The sequence below is a fragment of the Helobdella robusta genome, assembly GCF_000326865.2.
Source record: "Helobdella robusta unplaced genomic scaffold HELROscaffold_6, whole genome shotgun sequence".
In the NCBI taxonomy this organism is placed as follows: domain Eukaryota; kingdom Metazoa; phylum Annelida; class Clitellata; order Rhynchobdellida; family Glossiphoniidae; genus Helobdella; species Helobdella robusta.
The window spans coordinates 3,094,428-3,114,274 of NW_008705330.1; the positions used below are offsets into that span (position 1 = coordinate 3,094,428).

General features: G+C 30.7%; 3 protein-coding genes across 3 annotated transcripts; 2 read left to right on the forward strand and 1 right to left on the reverse strand.

Moving 5' to 3' along the window:
* Positions 1 to 5,938: 5,938 nt before the first annotated feature.
* HELRODRAFT_69117 (hypothetical protein) lies at positions 5,939 to 9,271 on the forward strand (the record flags this gene model as incomplete). Its single annotated transcript, XM_009029009.1, has 6 exons — positions 5,939 to 6,086; positions 6,158 to 6,247; positions 6,378 to 6,496; positions 6,601 to 6,715; positions 8,712 to 8,893; positions 9,044 to 9,271. 6 exons carry the CDS (start codon positions 5,939 to 5,941, stop codon positions 9,269 to 9,271), a joined length of 882 nt encoding a protein of 293 aa, XP_009027257.1.
* Positions 9,272 to 14,663: 5,392 nt separating this feature from the next.
* HELRODRAFT_68914 (hypothetical protein) lies at positions 14,664 to 16,166 on the forward strand (the record flags this gene model as incomplete). The annotated part of the gene is made up of 1 exon (XM_009028971.1): positions 14,664 to 16,166. A coding segment is annotated over one exon (1,503 nt), but the record flags the coding sequence as incomplete, so codon positions are not given.
* A 1,923-nt stretch (positions 16,167 to 18,089) lies between these two features.
* Positions 18,090 to 19,800, reverse strand: HELRODRAFT_164264 (hypothetical protein; the record flags this gene model as incomplete). Its single annotated transcript, XM_009029243.1, has 4 exons — positions 18,090 to 18,122; positions 18,314 to 18,522; positions 19,163 to 19,375; positions 19,644 to 19,800. The coding sequence occupies 4 exons, from the start codon at positions 19,798 to 19,800 to the stop codon at positions 18,090 to 18,092; spliced, it is 612 nt and encodes a 203-aa protein (XP_009027491.1).
* Between the last annotated feature and the right edge of the window lie 47 nt (positions 19,801 to 19,847).

The following is a 19,847-nucleotide window of genomic DNA, read 5'->3' on the forward strand; positions in this document are numbered from 1 at the left end:
TATTTTAATATATGTTTTACAATAAATTTCTTATCTGTGTTTGGTTAATTCTAATTTTTTAGTTATAACCTCTTGCATATTTTTATTGTCACTTGATACTAAAGTGAACATGCGTTCAAATATTTTGTTAATCTGAAATTTGTGCATAGTTTATAGAACTTTATCTAATCCATGATTGACGAACTGGATGCAATTATAATTATCATCAGAATGGACTTTTGCACAATAAATGCACGCCTTATACTTTTTTCCGCTGAAGCTTATTATGATGTATATCTGATAAAACCAGAGCTTCTAATTTTTCCATCCATTTTTTCTAAGCTCAACACTGAATTTTTAACAAATTTTAAAATAACTATATCTTCTATACATGCTCCCGACGTAACTTTCCATCAGAATTTGCTATCTTCTAATCTTTTCTCCCCGTCATTTTTGATCTAAACTTTTTTTGTCTCCAAATTTCTTACTAATAAAACCAATAATAATCCCATTTATCAAAAGTCTCTATTTAGATACTTTTTACTTTCATAGACCTGTTTATCATCTTCCTTAGAAAAAGTTTGATATCAACAAGTCTCTTTATTTCTACTAATTCTTTTCTCCCGATAATCTAGTTTGTGGCACATATAGCACTGAAATATGTCCACTCAAAATATACAATAATGCTTTTATTGTTTATGAAATTAACGGTTTAACTCTTAATAATACGACGATATAAAGCTCCAGTTACACGATTGCTTCATAGGCGCCAGGAGCCTTCATCCGCGAATAAATGTATTTTCATCATTTTCTTAAATCTTTTCTTCAGTGATGTGCAATTTGTAAGCTCCGCCGGCAGACCGTTCCGGAAGCCACAATCCGCGAAATGTGATTTGGCTACTTGAATTTTGAAAAAGTTGGAAGATGAAGGACGTAAGCTTTTTTCATGTTTACATGGCATGATGTTAGATTGATAAGTTAAGTTGAGGACTGGGATCTTGGGACCTTGAACGTAGTGATAGCGATTTTGATAGAGAGGAGCTAAATACAGAATTTTTATTACTTAATTTTTTATTTTACCTTTTTTTTTCTTTAGAACTTTTTTCTTAACTTTTCTGGAATCTTTCTCTAGTTTAAATGTCATTTAAAAATTGTGTTTTTTTGTTGCTCTAGAAAATTCTGTATTATAGTCTTCCTATTCCAATTTGTCTTTTTTGATACCTTATGCAGCTTTCAATGCATCTGGTCTCGTCGCATGTATCCCTCTTGTTACATTTCTCTTTAAAATTGGTTGTTTCTTTATATGATTATGTCAAAAATATGCAATTTTATGTATAAGTTATATTATGACTACCATCCAAAATAATTAATAGACAACATTGAAGACGAAAGATGCGGGATATTATATAATTCTAACCGCAGTTCTATTAAACTATTAGCATTTGTCAGTGATGCACGGTCCCTACTACTTTATTACCTCAGTTGAACAATTTTTGCTAAATTTCAATCTGCTTTCAATCATTATCTTTGGAATTCTTTATCGATTTTTTTACCCTATCTCAATTCCCTTGAAATTTTAGAACAGGTCTCAAGACGCACTTTTTTATTAGGATTTGTTAAGGAGCAGTGTTGAACTCTACCTAAATGTCCCAATAGACAACCTGATTTTTTGATTTTGATGTGCCTAAAATAAATTCAAAGTAAAATTTATTTAAATAGTTTTTTAGAACAAAGTCAAAATCTGTACTCAAAATTTAATCTACTATCTGAACTATGCTCCGTTGAAATTTAAAGAGTGACATGAAGCTTCATCTCACTTATTTTTAAGTCTGGTATGGTGATCTTTTCCCAATTCATTATTAATTTATACTGTAATAATTTGTATTATCTAATTTCTCTACTGTTGTAGTTTTCTGTTAAGCAAATTTAACTTTGTTTAATGGTTTCAAACCGACCATAATCCTTGCGGAACGTATGCGGTCGGGTAAAGGTGTACCCATTACTATAGCCTACGAGTATGAGCGTCGTCACGTGCCACAAACAAACATCCTTTATTGAATAAAAATTTGAGCACCTTTCACAATGATCAGGCAGAATTTTAAGATTCTAGAAAATTTTGATTCAGAGCATTTTTGAATACCCAATTAAAGAATTAAAACAATTTAAACTAATATTTTACCATCCGATAAATTATTCATACATATCTAACGTTTACCAACGTGGTTCTTTATGAGATTTGATATTGTGATAAAATTGTTTATATTGCTGGTTTTTTATTCAGTAAAGTCTCCAAAATTTTAAATGCTGGGGTTCAAATTAATGGTTTTTGATAAGTTAAGATCTTAAAGTATGTCCAATACATTCTGGTTAAAACGTTGAAAACTTGGCGCAATTTCTTATTGCAATAAGCTTCATTGGGACCAAAAAAGTTTATAAAAACTACTTGTCTTCAGAAAGAGTAATTTGAGAAACTTTATTGAACAAAAAATTTTGTCATATTTTACACTGTATCACCCTATCATATTCCTTTCGGATTTTTGAGAATCTCTTAGCTAATAATAAAATTTCAACAGATTAATAATGAAATATTTAACAAAAGGCATGTATATATGACGTAATTTTGCAAAAAGGTCATCCAAACTAACAATTTTTTTATAATAAAGCCGTTGAATACGAGTTCCATAAAATCCTTAAAAATTGTAAAAATTTGGATTACAAATCCAGATTAATAAAACTTGAATTGCCATCTCTTTGGTTTCGTAGGACTAGAGAGACTTGGTTCAAGTTTATCGGATAGTTCTCAACCTGGTTGACCCAACGATTTGCCCAAGTTTTGACCGTTCGATTAGATATCAATACCGGACTCTATCATTTTGGTCTACGCATCACCTTCACCAAGAATGATTGTCGAAAGTTTTTCTTTTTTTGAATCATGTTGTCCAGGCCAAGAAAGCTTTGCCAGACGATGCAACAATCCTAGGGACCTTTAAAATTAAATTAAACACTTTTTTGCTGATAAAAAATGTAATACACTTTGATATCTTGTATTTTATTTGTCTTTCTTAGTTAATGAACTTGATATTACTTGATGTTAAACTGAACTTCATTTGATTTTTCTATTTATGATATTTGTTTTATTTTTCACGTTCTAAATGTTTATTGTTGTTTTATTCTAATTTGGACAACAAGCTATTCGCCTGAGCTATTTTAATAAATAATAATAATAATGCGCAAATTTTTGAAAATATTTGTCGGGTTTTAGTGACTACTACATCACAATTCTACATTGACAATTTTTTTTATTATTTCTTGCATAACATAGAAATGTAGTTTTTTGTATAATGGTTGTGTAACGTTGTGTAATGTGTAATGTCACCCCCATGACAACTGATCTTCTGCGTGTGATTAGTGTGATTGGTGTGTACGTGCGAGCATGTGTATGTGTGTGTGTGTGTGTGTGTATGTGTGTGTGTGAATAGAGAGAAGAGAGAATAAAATAAAAAAATTAAATTTATCACATGACAAAGAATCGAATAAATATTGGAAAATCACTGAACGAAGTGCAATGAAAGTTTATCATAGGACGTGTGCGTAGACAAAACCATTGTCAACGTCACATAACTGTTGGTTAGAATTTCTAACTTAGAAAAGCTGCTCATTGAGAAAGCAATGCAGCTCCCATTTATTTTACTATCCGATCTCTTTCATTAATTTTAAATATTTAAAAAAATGTTGAATGTCTATTAGACTCTTCGAATTTCATAAGAATCAACAACACTCAAATGGTAAGCCTATGCTGTGTCTGAATACATGCCAAACGGCGCATCACACACAATGCCTGTGGCTGGCGGGGCTCCATATTCTTATTCGGTCACTGCGTAAGAGGACAAGGCGACTTTAACCACTACGTCTTGTGGAGTTTTAACGTTCGATGTTATACTCAAGTTGATAAAGTGCCACAAGCCGTCTTTTTTGCGAAAGCAATCAGAAAATTTAAAAATTTGTTCAATCAATCAATCAATTAGCTTATAAAGCACTATATCCGCTATGTTCAACAGTGCTCCTCAACGAATTTTGCAAACAGATGGGTCTTGAGATCCGCTCAGAACTTCGTAATTGATGGAGAAGTAGTCTGAGAAGTAGGTAGAGAGTTCCAGAAAAAAAGGGCCTAAAAAAGCAAAAGCAGATTTTGCAAAAGAGTGTTTAACACGATTTAAGAAGAAGTGAGAACAAGAAGACGATCGTAAACCGGGGCCTTTAGGTTCAATTAATATATCTATACTGCGAACTGAATCGGCTTAATTGAAAGCTTTACTTTTATTGTCAAGTTCAAAATGTTGTTCGACGGACTAATGTTTGTAAGGTTATTGAGATTTTTGATTTTTTTTTGCAGATATTTCAGCTGCGGCACCAATATTTTTAATATATTTGAAAATCCAATCTTTTGAATAAATTTTAAAAAGCATTCAATATTTTTAAAAGGTTAAAATAGCATGTATATAAATATTTGTATAATGTATGTAGATGAATAAACTCTTAGATGTTGTAAAAAAACCAACAATCTCCGTTGAGCGCTTTTTAAATTCTGCAGCAAGTCCGCTCGAGCAACATAAGGTTTTCGATTTAATATCAGAATATAAATATATTGTATCGAGAAATATATACTGCGTGTAAGCAGTGTATGCTTGTATGCATGCTTCTATATACGCATTGTATGTGTATAAACATGCATCTATATTATATATATATAATATATGTATATGTATATTTGTATTGTATGTTAATGTATAAATGTGCGTATTTGTTTGCAGACGAGCATTAAGTGAATTATTTCCTGTCATTGTATGTCTGAATGAAGATGGTTTGTAAAATAATTTTATAAACTAAATTCAGCTTATTAAAGCAAAACTATGGAAAATGTTACGAATAAGTATTTCAACGGAAACAGTTCAAAAGGGAATCATCATTCAACATCTGCAAGAAATACAAATCCTGAAATTTCACTGGATGACCCTAAAGATTTATTGATTTCCAATACTCACGATCCTGCATCAAATTCGGAAACGGAAATTAGTTCTATTATGGCGGTCCTTAGTCAATTAGCAATAACACAAAAAAACTCTCAACTTTGTGATCCAAGCACAAGTTTTGCTCAAAATGATGGATTTTTGAACATAGGACTGAACTCTTCTATATACCCAGATTTGTTGACAGTGAACATGTCGATAAAAAATTACGCTCAATGCCCGAATAATTTTATTAAAAAGGATTTTTTGCAATTTAATAACGTACCCCATTACCTAAACGCAACTCCAGATTTAAATTATGCAATAAATAATTTGGAATCAATGAAATATCCAATTTCTAATAGTTGGAACGTTAAAAAGCTGGACAATAGTATCAACGCGGCTATCCAAACACGTTCAAGGTTTCTTTCATATTTTTTAGCTCAAAGTTTCAAAGTTGTAATTCATATATAATAATTTTGTTTATATTTCAGTTTTATCAACCCTATGGATTTGAACGAAACAGCAAATTTTGTGAGTTATCCGCTACATTTAATTATTTAAACAAAATAAATTATTCATATATAAATATATACGAATGACCTGAAATGCCAATTTTTATATTTTCTTTCAGAATTCACTGAAAAATCCATCATGCATTCTAAACTCTCAGAATCCATTTTTATTTGATATTTTGAAAAACGTTTCTGGGCCATACAATGATTCTAATGGTATTTCAAAGTTAAACATGATTTTGCATACTTACCTTATTAATTTCTAGACAATTTTTATAATCAAAAGAGCTGTAAATAAAAAATGAATAAAATTTAATGTTTAGTTAAATTATGTATAACGTGAACGTGCATTTCACGGCTTTTATTTTTTTATTATTTTTATTTACAGTTGAAAATGTTCAAACTACATCCAAGCTGCCCGATTTGAGGTACATGTTAATGAAAGATCGCTCATTTCCTTATATCGATCCAAGTTATTCTGCTTTGAGCCTGGTTAAACCAGCCAACCAATTTTCATTTTTGGATTCAGGAGAAGTATATTCTAAAAAAGTATTTGTTGGAGGATTGCCTCCAGATATTGATGAAGGTAAAATTACATATTAATTTTTGATGTCTAGTGTCTAATGAATTCTTTGGTTGATATAACAACATTTTTAGAAGAAATACTGGCATCGTTTCATAAATTTGGATCTGTACTGGTTGATTGGCCTCATAAAGCTGAAAGTAAATCATACTTTCCACCCAAAGGTTTATCAAATTAATCAAAGTCCATTTCATTAACTCTCAATTTGTAACTTTTGTTTTTTTCTACCGGGTGTTAATTTTAAAAACGTTAAATAGATTTTCAATGAAAAATTGATTTGAATTTTCTCGTCAGGTTATTGCTTTCTTTTATTTGAAGATGAAAAATCAGTTCAAGCTCTGGTTCAAGTTTGTGCTGTGGAAGGCTCAAAGATATATTGGCATGTCTCCAGCCCGACCATGAAGGATAAAGCAGTTTGTATTGGTTTTATTTCATATTTTTAGTTTGTTTCTTTTATTTTCACTGATGATTTTTCATGATTACTTTTATTTAACGATAAAATTTTTATGCAACTAAGGTTCAGATACGTCCTTGGAAACTATCTGATTGTGATTTTGTGGTTGATGGCGCTCAGCCATTGGATCCCCGAAAGACTGTTTTTGTTGGTGGCGTTCCAAGGCCAATGAGAGCAGGTACATTTTTATTGTTTAAAATTCGTTAATTATTTACTATCGAAAGAGATTTTATTTAATAATTCATGTCATGCAAATATCATTAAATTTTATTATTATTACCTTCATATTTTTCAATTGAAAACGAACTTTTTCAGGTTTACAATAACATAACACTTCTGAAATATTGAATCACTATAATTTCTTTGTTCTTAATAGCTGTTTAATTGATTTTTCGATATTTTCTCTGCTGGAAAAATAGGTTCAAACTGTTTTATGAAATTTTCATTGATTAAATTAAGCTTTGCTGCCATCCCCGCCACTAAATAAACTTTTTTGAAAAAAAAAATTGTAAAGAAAAATAGCACGTTATTCGTTATTCAAGATATTTGAAATATTTTTAAAAAATTTATGTAACTTGAATCAGAAATTTAACTATGTTTCACCTTGAAACGTTTGTCGGTGTTAAAACATCGAATCGAGCAATAATTTATATTTATCTACTCATCCATGATTAGAATAAAAGTTTAGGAGGTCCGATAAAAACTTGAATGATATTATTGATAAAAATAATTCTTCCTTAGTTAATTTTCTGAGATATTAACAACAAACACACACCGTGAAACTACGCGTAACACACGTTGGATGTGATAGGACTTTGCATTTGAATTTCGAACTCAGTTGCTGCCCAATTCATTCCATGCTTAGAGGAAATATGTGGGGATGCTTTTATGATTTAAACTGCGCAAAATATTTTAACATGCACTTGTTTGACGTTTTGTGTGCAGCTTATATTGCTGACTTTTTTATATATAAGTTATAATATAATACTAGTTTGAAAGAATTTGCAGATTTATTTTTCTGACAACTGATACTTAAGTAATTGTCATTCACTTCAGCAGCGTTCAGCAGCGATTTTCAAAATTTGAATGACACGCTGCTAATTTGCTAATGTATCAGATTGAAAATAACTTAGTAAGTTAAAACTATTTTGTGCATACAATCGATAACTATAACTTAATGATCGATAGTCAGATTCTCCATGCGTTCGGAACAAGTTGTCCTTTCTTCAATCAAGGCTCAATAGTAAGTCTCTAGAATAAGGCATAATAATCTTTACAAGATATAGAAAAAGATAATTATAGTAAAAAAGAAGAGAAGCATAAACAAGAAACAACCGAGAAAATGTGCCGCCATCACGCTAAACGTCATAACGCGTGGCACAACATTTCTTCAATCCAAGCAACTTTTAAAATTTTTGCGTTGACTTCTATGAAAACGAAAATGCCATCCGGATATTATTTTTATTCAAATTTCTTGCGAAATATTCTGACTTTTAAAAATTACTGCAACTTTAAAAATAAATTTTTTCAATTAGTTTTATTAACTCAGATAAATTACTAACGGGCGAAGTTGTCTCAAATTAAAATATCTCGATTTAAAATCGATTTAGAAACTTAAAATTTTGAAGGCATTTAAACCGTAAAAAGGCTGCGTTTAAAATGCAAAGTTGAATGTATGAAAAATTTAATTCCGTTGATGGAGGCTGAACTATTTAAAGTAGTTAAGCGATCGATCATCGTTCACCGTCTTTCTGGTGATCCGCTCGATACATCGCAAGTTATTTTGTAGCGACGGAAGAGTAGCCTACTGAGAAGAAAGATTCATTTATATGAAAAAGAAAACATTAAACGCCAGCTACTCAAAAAATCTCCCATTTAGTTGAATATAATTGTTAACGCTGTCGTTGATACTGCTGTCTTCGTAGGTAGAGGTACTTAGGTTTGAATGTCGCGAAAGATAAAAAAATTTTCAAACTGGGCATTCATATTTTCATGTCTTACTTTTTTGTAGCTCAACAATTTTTTAAATTATATTGGGTGCTTGTTAACATTAGACTTAACATATTAAGCATTATAATTCAAATGTACGATTAAATTAACGTACTTTTAATAATAATACCACGCAAAAAACAAATAAAAATGAGGTTATTTTTCCATTGAAAACAATTTTTCAGTTGAATTGGCGATGGTGATGTCCCGGATGTATGGACCGGTGTGCTACGCTGGTATTGACACCGACCCGGATCTCAAATATCCGAAAGGAGCTGGCAGAGTTACTTTTTCCAACCAGCAGAGTTTTCTATCAGCAATCAATTCTCGGTTCGTACAGTTACAGCACGGAGATATCGATAAAAGGGTAAATAAATGAAATCAACTTAAGACATTTAACGTGTTTATGTTACGAAGAGCTAATATATATATATATATATATATATATATATATATATATATATATATATATATATATATATATAGCAATTTTAATATTTATGTTTAATGAACACAGGTTGAAGTGAAACCATATGTTTTGGAGGATCAGATTTGCGATGAATGTCAGGGGATTCGCAGTGGAGGGAAACACGCTCCATATTTTTGCGCTAACGTTGTTTGCTTGCAATATTATTGTGATCAGTGCTGGGCCATTGTTCACTCAACACCTGGCCGCGAGTTCCACAAGCCACTTGTAAAGGATGGAGCCGATAGACCAAGAACAATGCCCTTTCGTATGTGCTAAAATGTCAAAATAACCTAGGAACGTTTCATTAAATCAGCAGTTTGTTTCATTCGTAACAATTTTTTCTTCATATAACTGCCACTGAGAAGGAAACTAAGCGAGTTGATTTAATTTACAAATTAGATTTAAATTTAATTCAGTCACAAAGTTATTTTCATCTCTTTTTTCTAATGCATAGTTTTCTGTTTTCTACGGAAGTATCTGACACCCGAATTTACGCATTTTTGTATTTTACTTTTAAATCTTTTACCGATTTATTTTTTCAATTTTATATGTTTATTAAAATGTTAACATTTTGAATTTCATATCCCCGAGGAAGTTTTGTAGACATTTTATATTTTCTTATTAATTTAGATAATTGTACTGCAATTATTTTTGGTACTTTTGACTATGTTGGCTATGTCTATTAATTTGATATAACAACATTTTTTAATAAAATTGAATTGTTGTAAAAAATATTTTTATAGCAAGTTAATACCTCATGTAATGGTTTACCTTTTTTCTTTTTTCTCTAGGATTTATAAAATATTTTAACTTCATTTTATCGCTGTCGTTTCGTTTTTGCTTCACTTAGAATAGCAATAACTTTACCATTTATTTTTTCATACTTTCAAAATTTTTAGGTTTTAATTTTGAAATTGTAAGAAGTTGATGCTCAAAACAAATTTTTATTTGAGATGGTCTTTTTTGTTTTGTTTTCAAGGCATGAAATTCAAACATTTCTTTTATCTTATGAGCACATTCTTCTCAATGAGTCGCGCAGTTTCATATGAAGTATTTATTTATTTATTACGTTTCAATGTTCCTCTTAACATAGACTCTGTGATTATAGTAGTTAGAATTTTTTACATATTTTCGAGAGTTTGATATTTGTCGTTTTTTAACCATAGTTATTTTCAATTTGGTGAATTTTTTAATCATTATTTGAATCTATTTTTGAAAACTTTTTAAATAGTTTAAATTGCGCGATTAGTCTTTTAGTTATTTTTAAATATGTTTTCAAGATTTTTGGTGCATAATTATTTGTGAATTGTTATTCAATCAACTATTTTCTTCATGCTTTATATTTGAAATAAAATTAATGACCGAAAAATTTTTGTGTTTCACTATAGAAACTTTCGCGAATTAGGAAAATGATGTAAGCGGTAGGAAAAAAGACCAATGATCATGCGACACAATAACAGAGAAATAATGCTTTATAGTTTTTTCAAATTTCGATTGTTTAGGATTTTTTAATACAATTGATTCTCTAGCTAAATTATTGTGTCATTCTACACATACCAACAAACAAACAAAATTTTTAAACCATCTTAAAAATGTAAGAAAGGAATGATGACCTATATGTATATGCATCTTATTTTACATATCTACCTCGCCCAATATTCATTCATTTTTGTTGCTTTTCGTTGTACTTTCTCAAGAATGTCTATTTTTTGCAAATCTGGACTCTATACTTGAATACATTAGGCTATTCCAGAATGGAACAATTTAAAGTTTATACAAATTTATAATTGTCGATTTCTCTCTGCTGACCACTGTTCTAATAAATCCAAGTATTTAGTTTGCTTTGCTCGCTGCGATTGCACATTTTCTTCATCTTGTTTTTGTGCTTCTGCAAAAGATGACTCCAAGGTCCTTTCTTATTCGGTCGATCGTAGCTCCTGATTGCTCAACTGAAATTGCGAAAGCCCGTGTTCTTTCTTTCCATGGGCATAACTTACATTTATCGAAATTAAAACAAACATTTGTTAATCTTCAGACCACTTGTACAATTTTGCCAAATTCTGTCTTAACACTTCCATATCTGCCTCATTGTTGAACTTTGCACACAGTTTCGTGTCATCGACAAACTTTGATATTTTTGAAATTTGCTTAAGTCCATGTCGTTGATATAAATAACGAATAGTAGAAGTCCCAAAACAGTACCCTGAGAAACTGCACCTGTAACGTTAATCCAAGAGGTATTCCTGCCTTTGATCCGCACTTGTTGTCCTCTCTTCTTAAGTCGGTTGGGGATCCATTGAAGCAGATTACCAGATATTCCACAGGCTCGTAACTTCTTATCTTCGGTATTGAAAACATTGCTTTTATGCTTTTGCTGAAAAGTTTGTTGTAAATGTATTGCTATATAATGATAACTGGACATTTGAAACGTATACATATAATATGTACATTATATGTACAATAATTATATGATATAAATTTTTTAAAACTTTCACTTTAGCTTTCCATAATTCGTTAGTCTATTTTTAATCTCTTTCTTAATCGATTAAAAAAAACATTTGTTTGTTTAATTAATTTATTTTTATGAATAACAGAATTTTAATACGAGCACACTCTACCTGACGGTTGACTACATCCTAATTATTAAAGACAGTGAGCTCACATGGTCTGGTGGGTCATAAAATTTTTTTAGCGGTATTTTCAATTTTACCTTACATGCCAACCACTGCTACACTTTGATTTGATTTTAAAATGTTATAATGCATTCTCTATATTTAATTATATATATATATATATTATATATATATATTTAATTATATATATATTATATATTTAATTATATATATATTATATATATATATATATTTAATATTTTAATTATAATTATATAGTTGTATAATATATATTTCATCTGGTCAGTACTGTGTGGTTTGGCTGCAGCTAAATAAATTTTCTGTAATATTTCTCAACATTTTTACATGACACAATTAAAAAATAATAGGTTACCCTTGACTTGAGATTTCCACTTCATGAACTAATTGAAGTGTCTATTAAAACAGTTTTTTTAATTTTTGAATCGAACTTCACGGCTTATTTTATTTTGAAAATTGTTTTGAACAAGTGTAAAGGCTTCAAATGTTGGAATAGTTAGAGTTAATATAGGGTTAGACTAGTTAGAGGGTTAGACTAATTAGAGTTAGAAGAGACATAAACTTAAAATACCTACGTTATGTCTATTTATATATTGTATGGTTTATATATATACTTACCCTCAAACGCACTGTGCAAATTTTGACTTTGCTAGAGTCTGGTGTCATTTCCTATAGTAATATAGTTTCCATATATTTTTATTGAATACTAATATTGTCATTTACTCTTTAAAGATATTATTTATTTTGATTATATTTTAAATGTTTTAGTATTTTTATATGGAGTCATAATAATGATCAAAGACCATTCACATTAGCAGGCCTCCCCTGGTTAGAGTTTATCAAATTAAGATTAACATTAAGGTATTAAATTTCTGTTTAACTTTGACAGCTATAAAGTTTAAAAGTAAAACGAAAAAAATTTTTAAGCTGAAAAAGCGGAGTGTTGGAATATTTTAATAAAACAAGTTGTGTTTTTTTGCCACTTAGTTCATTGTTTCTTTCAGACTCTATAGTGTCTGAGTTTTATTTTTGTTACGTTTTGGTTCTGATGATAAGTTTTGATTTGTAGAACTGGCATGAAATTTTTGTTTATAATGTAATATGCTAATCAAACTAGCCAGAGTGAAACTTCTGTTATGTTGGTTGATCAACAATGTTCAACCTCAAAATTAGACAATGCCAACATACATACATACATACATACATACATACATACATACATACATACATACATACATACATACATACATACATACATACATACATACATACATACATACATACATACAAACAAACATACATACATACATACATACATACATACATACATACATACATACATACACACACACACACACACACACACACACACACACACAAACTTAATTTTCATTGATAACAAAAGTTATTTTTTTAACACCGATCACTAAATGTTGTATTTTTTGTTTGTTAATCTTTAACTTTTTTTTTTATTTTGCTTTAAAATTTTAATAATATATTAAAATTTAGATGAGAGAATGGGGTTTGTTAATTTTAATACAAATCAGTTTTTTAATGTTTGTTCAAATGCATCTTGAGAATATTCATGAACTTGCATTAATTGATTTTGCAATTCATTTTTAGAGAATTATTCCTTGTCTAATTACTGCTTTATTTATTTTAAAATGATTTCTATTTCTAATTTTAAATTTTCAGAACTGATGGATTCTGTACAAAAAAAAAAGTTTGAATTTAAGAAGTCAACATGTCTCAAAAGAGTTACTAATGAAAATTTAACTTTTTTAAATGGTTTAATCTCCAATACATCAAAAAATAGTGAAGTCACCAATCAAAGTGATGAAACTAACATTTGTGAAAATGTTGCTGAAAGTTCCAACAGTAAATTTAGTATTAGTGATAAATTAGAATCAAATGCTCAAAGCCCATCATTTAATGATGATAAACAATTGAAAAAAGTTGTTGATTCTTTCATAAATGTCAAAAACAATAGCTTTTTAAGAAATATTCAAAACACACCTCAACCACAATCCGGCAAAATGATTGCCTATGTACCACCTTTGACATCTGACGACAGCACATCATCATTTTTTAATTCATGTCTCAAAGATCAGAAAACCATCCAGAAACAACCAGGTACTGTAAATAAATGTCACGAGAATTCCTATTTGGATGACACTTTTGACGTCATTAATGCTATGAATTTTGATGATATCTCATCAGACTTTAATTTAAATTCATCAACATTTGCAACATCCTTGAATAATAAAAAAAGAAAACTGTCAATAAATGATGACAATCAACCAAACAAATCAAGAATAAAATTTGATTTGAATTTCAATACATCAGAATTAGCAGAATCCGCGGAGCCTGATCTGAATAAGCTTGAAAAAAGTGACAATTTTGAAGAGTTGTTATTTGTTTCAGAAGAAATATGTAAAATCATCAGTGAAATAAGTATGGGTGAGTTGTTATCTCTCAAAAGTGTTGATAGTCAGAAGCTTCAAGAACTGCTTTGCAAGCGGCATACTCTCAAAAGCTCTAGTGAGGCTAATGATTTGCTGACAGATTTTAAACAAATTAGGAGTAATTTAATCATGAATAATAAAAAATTTGACAGAAAAAATGTTTCACCTAACCAGTTAAAAATTAGCAAATTGGAAAATCGAGTGTTGAGCAAAATCAATACCAGCACTCCAAATATGAAAACTCTCCTTGGCACACCTGCAGTAAAGCACACAATTGAATCTCCTAATAACGAATCAACATTTAGTAAGTTTAATCAATCCACTTTATTAAATTCAAGTGGAATGGCTGCTTATCAGGATGTTTCAAACAAATGTGTTTCAAACGGTGATCGAATATGTCAAAGTGAAGTAAGCTCAACCTTCAAAAATTTTGATTCAACCTCGATTCAAAGTCAATCATCTGCAAATTTTCCAAAATTTAGAGACAAAAAAATGGATGATGGCTTGTGTCCAGTTTTTAACAGCACTTATCATTCTCATTATCCTAAATTAATGTCAGTTTTCCAACAAGTTTTTGGTTTAAAGACTTTTAGAACAAATCAGTTGCAAGCTATAAATGCTGCTATTTTAGGGAATGATTGTTTTGTTTTGATGCCAACTGGTGGTGGAAAATCGCTCTGTTATCAACTTCCTGCCTTAGTAAATGATGGAGTCACGATCGTCATATCTCCCTTGAAGTCTCTTATACAGGATCAAGTCCAAAAACTCCAATCATTAGATGTGTCTGCCAGTCATCTCTCTGGAGAAATTAGTTCAACTGCGGCAGATAAAATTTATGCCAAACTGTTTTATAAAGATCTAGATTTAAAATTGTTATATGTGACTCCTGAAAAAATATGTGCTAGCAATAAATTAATTTCGGCTTTTGATAATCTTTATCGGAGAAAATTGTTGTCAAGATTTGTTATTGATGAAGCGCATTGCGTTAGCCAGTGGGGGCACGACTTCAGACCAGATTACAAAAAACTTTATATATTGAAAGAAAAATTTCCAGAGGTTCCAATGATGGCGCTAACAGCAACGGCAACACCTAGGGTTAGGCAGGATATTTTGCATCAACTTAGAATGAAAACTCCAAAATGGTTCATGCAAAGTTTTAACAGACCAAACTTAAAATATGACTTAAGACCCAAAAAACCCAAAAACCTTACCAATGAAATAATTGATTTGATCAAACAAAAATTTTCTGGCCAGTCTGGAATAGTTTATTGTTTATCCAGAAGAGAATGTGATTCAGTGGCTCAGGATCTAAGGAAAGCAAACATTCCTGCTGAATCGTATCATGCAGGACTCACAGACAGTGAAAGAAATGATGTTCAACGAAGATGGATCAGCGAAATCAATTGTAAAGTAGTGTGTGCCACCATTGCATTTGGTATGGGTATAGACAAGCCTGATGTTAGATTTGTTATGCATTATTCGCTGCCAAAATCAATTGAAGGATATTACCAAGAATCAGGAAGAGCCGGGAGGGATGGGTTGATAGCTGTTTGTACTCTATTTTACTCATATCAAGATGTTTCACGGTTAAGGAGGATGATAGAAACAGATGAGGCAGGTAATTTTGAAGGTAAGAAAGTGCATCTAGATAATTTATATCGTATGGTTCAGTATTGTGAAAATAAAACAGATTGTCGTCGGTCTCAACAAATGTTTTACTTTGGAGAAACATTTGACAAAAGTAAATGTGGAGTGTTTAAAGGTGCGCTATGTGATAATTGTTCTTCAAAAGAAAAATTCCAAATATGGGATGCATCTGAAGCAGCTATTGAGATAGTTAAAGGTTTTAAAGAGATGAAAATGAAAAGCTATGATAAATATACCATGATACATCTCATTGAAGTGTTTAAGGGCTCTAAAAACAGCAAAGTGATTGAGTCTGGCCATAATTCATCTAGATTTTATGATAAGAGCACCAAATATGGCTTGGATAGAAATGACTCAGAAAGATTGTTTAGACAGATGGTGATAGAAGGTGTTTTAGATGAAGAATTGCACATAACTAATCACGATCATACGGTTTGTTACATTAAGCTTGGTCTTAAGGCTGAAGAGCTGCTCAAAGGTCAACACAAAATTATGTTTCAAAAAAGAGGAGGATCTAAAAGTGTTGTTGAAGAGCAACAACAGGAAAAATATGACCCCAAATCAAATATTTTGGAATCATGTTATAAAGATTTACTTATTTTTGCTAAAGAAACTGCCATTGCTGAAAACAAAATTAATTACACTCATATTTTCAATAGTGAAACACTACGAAGAATTGCTAATCAGTTGCCTATTACGATAGAAGAACTTTCTGGGATAGAAGGAGTAACATTAAATAAGGCAGAAAAATATGGAACAAAGATGTTAGAGATCACTATGGATTATACACATCAGCTAACTGCTCTAGACGCCGATTTCAAAGATTTTATCAATGATGATTTTGATGAAGAGTTGTCAAATACTAATGAAGCTTCATCTTTTGACTCGCCATATTTCGCACATGAACCAAGCTCTTCAATTAATAAAAAGAAACCGTCACAGTTTAAAAAAAAGTGGAAGAAAAAGTATTCTAAAAAAGTAAAAGGAAAAACTGAGAGCAATGTTAATAAGTCCAGCAAAACTGTAAGTAAAAATGTCCGACAATTCTCTTTTCAAAATAAAAAACGTACGACCAAAGATAACGTCCAAACTAGACAACCAGGATTTTTAGGAATATCCCAAACCTCTAGGCCATTTTTAGGAAGCAGCGCTCAGTATATGGGTTGATTTCACTGAAATATTGTATAAAGGTTTTTGAGAGTTGATTTACATTTTGTCTCGTTTAAAATTTTATCTTGAAATCGCTGATGTGACCCACTTTAAACTTTTTGTATTTTCGATTTTGTTTCAATACAAATTCAACAAATTGTCTTTGTAACATTGTCTTAATATTAGCATTGTCAAATTGTCTTAATAGCAGTTTATGCCAATGGAAGGCTGTTTAAAAATGTTACAGACTTAAAAAATGAATATTTAAACCGATGGAAATTGGAACAAAATTGACTTTCAAAACTTATTTTATTTTCGTTTCATGTTCATATTAAAATTATGAATTTTTTTTTGTCTTCGTTCATATCATTTTGCATATAATTATAATACCTATGCTGGCCCTTGAACGCACTCTTGCACATTTTCAGTTGGCTTTCATTCATTAATTTCTATAAACAATCGTTCATCAAATTTTACAATTTTATAGTTGGTTAATAAATACTTATTTATTCTTTAAAGATGTATTTCATACATTTGCATAACATTTATGCGTATTTAGTATATATTTCCGATGTGTATAGCCGAACGGATTTGAGATCGTCGTGCTTGGCAGGTACCCCCGTCACCTTTACCCATCATTAAAATTATTTTTTAGTAATCTGAGATGTCTTAAGTTTAGAAGAAAAACTTAACACTATAATTGTTTAAATGTTAATAGAAAAAAGCCGAGAAAATAGTTTTTAAAAAGTGAAAAAAACCGATCGTTATCATTTTGAGACGCATTGTGTATATATCGCATTGCCAAACGTTGTGCGGGTAGATCCATTTGGAAGTGGTTAATAGAAACTTCGTAACCCTTTGAGCCAGTGTTTTGCAACTGCCTGCTTCGTGATCTTCGAACGGAATAAAAATAACACAAAACAAATTGCATTATTTCTTTATATTAAAAAAGCTAAACAAAAATAATAAATTTAGCACAGTTTAATAATAATTCATTACATTAATATTATTAGATTATATTATTGGAGAACATTTTTCTTTTCAAACAAGACAGACTAATCAAAATAGCCTCCTGAAAAAGATTATTTTAATCAATAATAGAAATTGAATGATATAAGGTAAGCAAATAGGTGAATTTATAAATTTTACAGAAATGTTAAAAAAACGTATGGAAATAATTAATTACTTCAGTTCGAATTGTTCTAGATCCCTGCTCTGGACACATATTAATATAGTGATGAAAATAATCTAAGGGTTTTTGCCGGTTGGTGCTTTCGTCAGACTCTATGCAGGCTTCTAGTCCATTCAATCCTCCAAAAACTAACAGCACATGTCTAAACAAAAAATGATTCTTAGCGATTCTAACTTTTCATATTAATTATTTATTTAATAACGTTAAAAAATACTAGCTTATATGAAGGCAAGTTGAAACGGTCAATGTTGTCCCCTTTATCTGATGTGCCAATAATGCAGTCATAACCCTCTGGAGCAACAACACTTTTTCCATGGAGTGCTTCGTTTAAATCAGCTGCTAACCTCGTACGATAACCCCAATACAAGCCACTCTTTACTCGAGGCTCACTCCATGGAACTACTGTCCCCGTTAACTTCTTAGCTGTTATTTCAAGAAAATAAGACATTTGGGTTGCAGTGATGATTGAGAAATTATAGTTTTTATCAGGGGTTGGTAAAATATTATAACAAGCGGTTAGGCCTTGGCGAGAGTTGTAAGGTATAATAAAACATGTATGTTGCTACGGGGTAATTAGCATTTTACGTGTATGTTCCATCGTTGATATACCGCCCCTTCCCTATTCAGATATTTAGGCAAAAAATGTTAATTCACAGTTACATGTAGATTGTAAATTCAAATATTGGAAAAAGTTAGTGAAGTTTTTGAACAAGCTCAGACGAGCAATAATTTATGCCCAAACTTTTCTTAAATTCCGAATTCCAATTAGGTATTAGAATTAAAATGTAAAATAATGCAAAAAATAAGTTTTTCAAATGTAAAACTGAATTAGGTTCGTGAGCCATAAAAATTTCCTAGCGGCGGCCCGTGATTTGCCCACCTCTGATTTATGTAAAAATCACCAAAACCGTAATTAATTAAGCTTTATATCTAGTCAGTAGAAAGAGTAATATTTTTAAAATTTAGTCCAACAGTTTCTGAAGTGAAGAAAGTAAATTAAAATCTATAATGTAACAGAACAAAGCAGCAAAACAAAGTGAAATAGTTCTTTCATCATGCTAACCAGCATCTGAGCTATTGTTATGTTTGTTCACTTTAACGGTAACTCTAACTCCATTCTGGATCAGCTTATCCACTTCCAAGTTGTCCTTCAAGCCAACATTCACGTACGACCCATGACCTGGTTTCACTGGCTTGCTCAGTACAACTCCCTCCCTGTACAGCGAGTCATCATGTATTCTCATGTGGTGAGGTGTATCTAGCGGATTCAGGAGTCCTAATAAATGAAATGTATGTTTCTAAATACAATATTCGAAAATTCAAACTATATTTGTGGATAAAAAAATGTACGGAACAGAGCAAAAGAAGCTGTCAATATTAACAGCTAACGTGATTCCTTCCTGCTTCTTTTGACAGTTGAAATGGTAAGAATAATTAACTTGGAAATAAAAAATATACAAAGCCATCGTGGCATAATTTGTTTGAACGAAATAATTATTTATTCAGTTGAAAATAAAATGCTTAAAATGTTAATAAAAACAGACCAGCGAATTGAAGTTCTGGTTGGTGTGGGAAGAATGTTTTTCGAAGGTACTGTGGACAATCAAGATATTGAAGTATTTTGTTCATCATTAAACAACCCTTGCTTTTCGAATTAAGCACTCCATCGCTTTCTTGTTTCCTGTAGATACATTCACACATGCTTACACGCACACATACAAACACACACACATGTGCATGTGTCACAC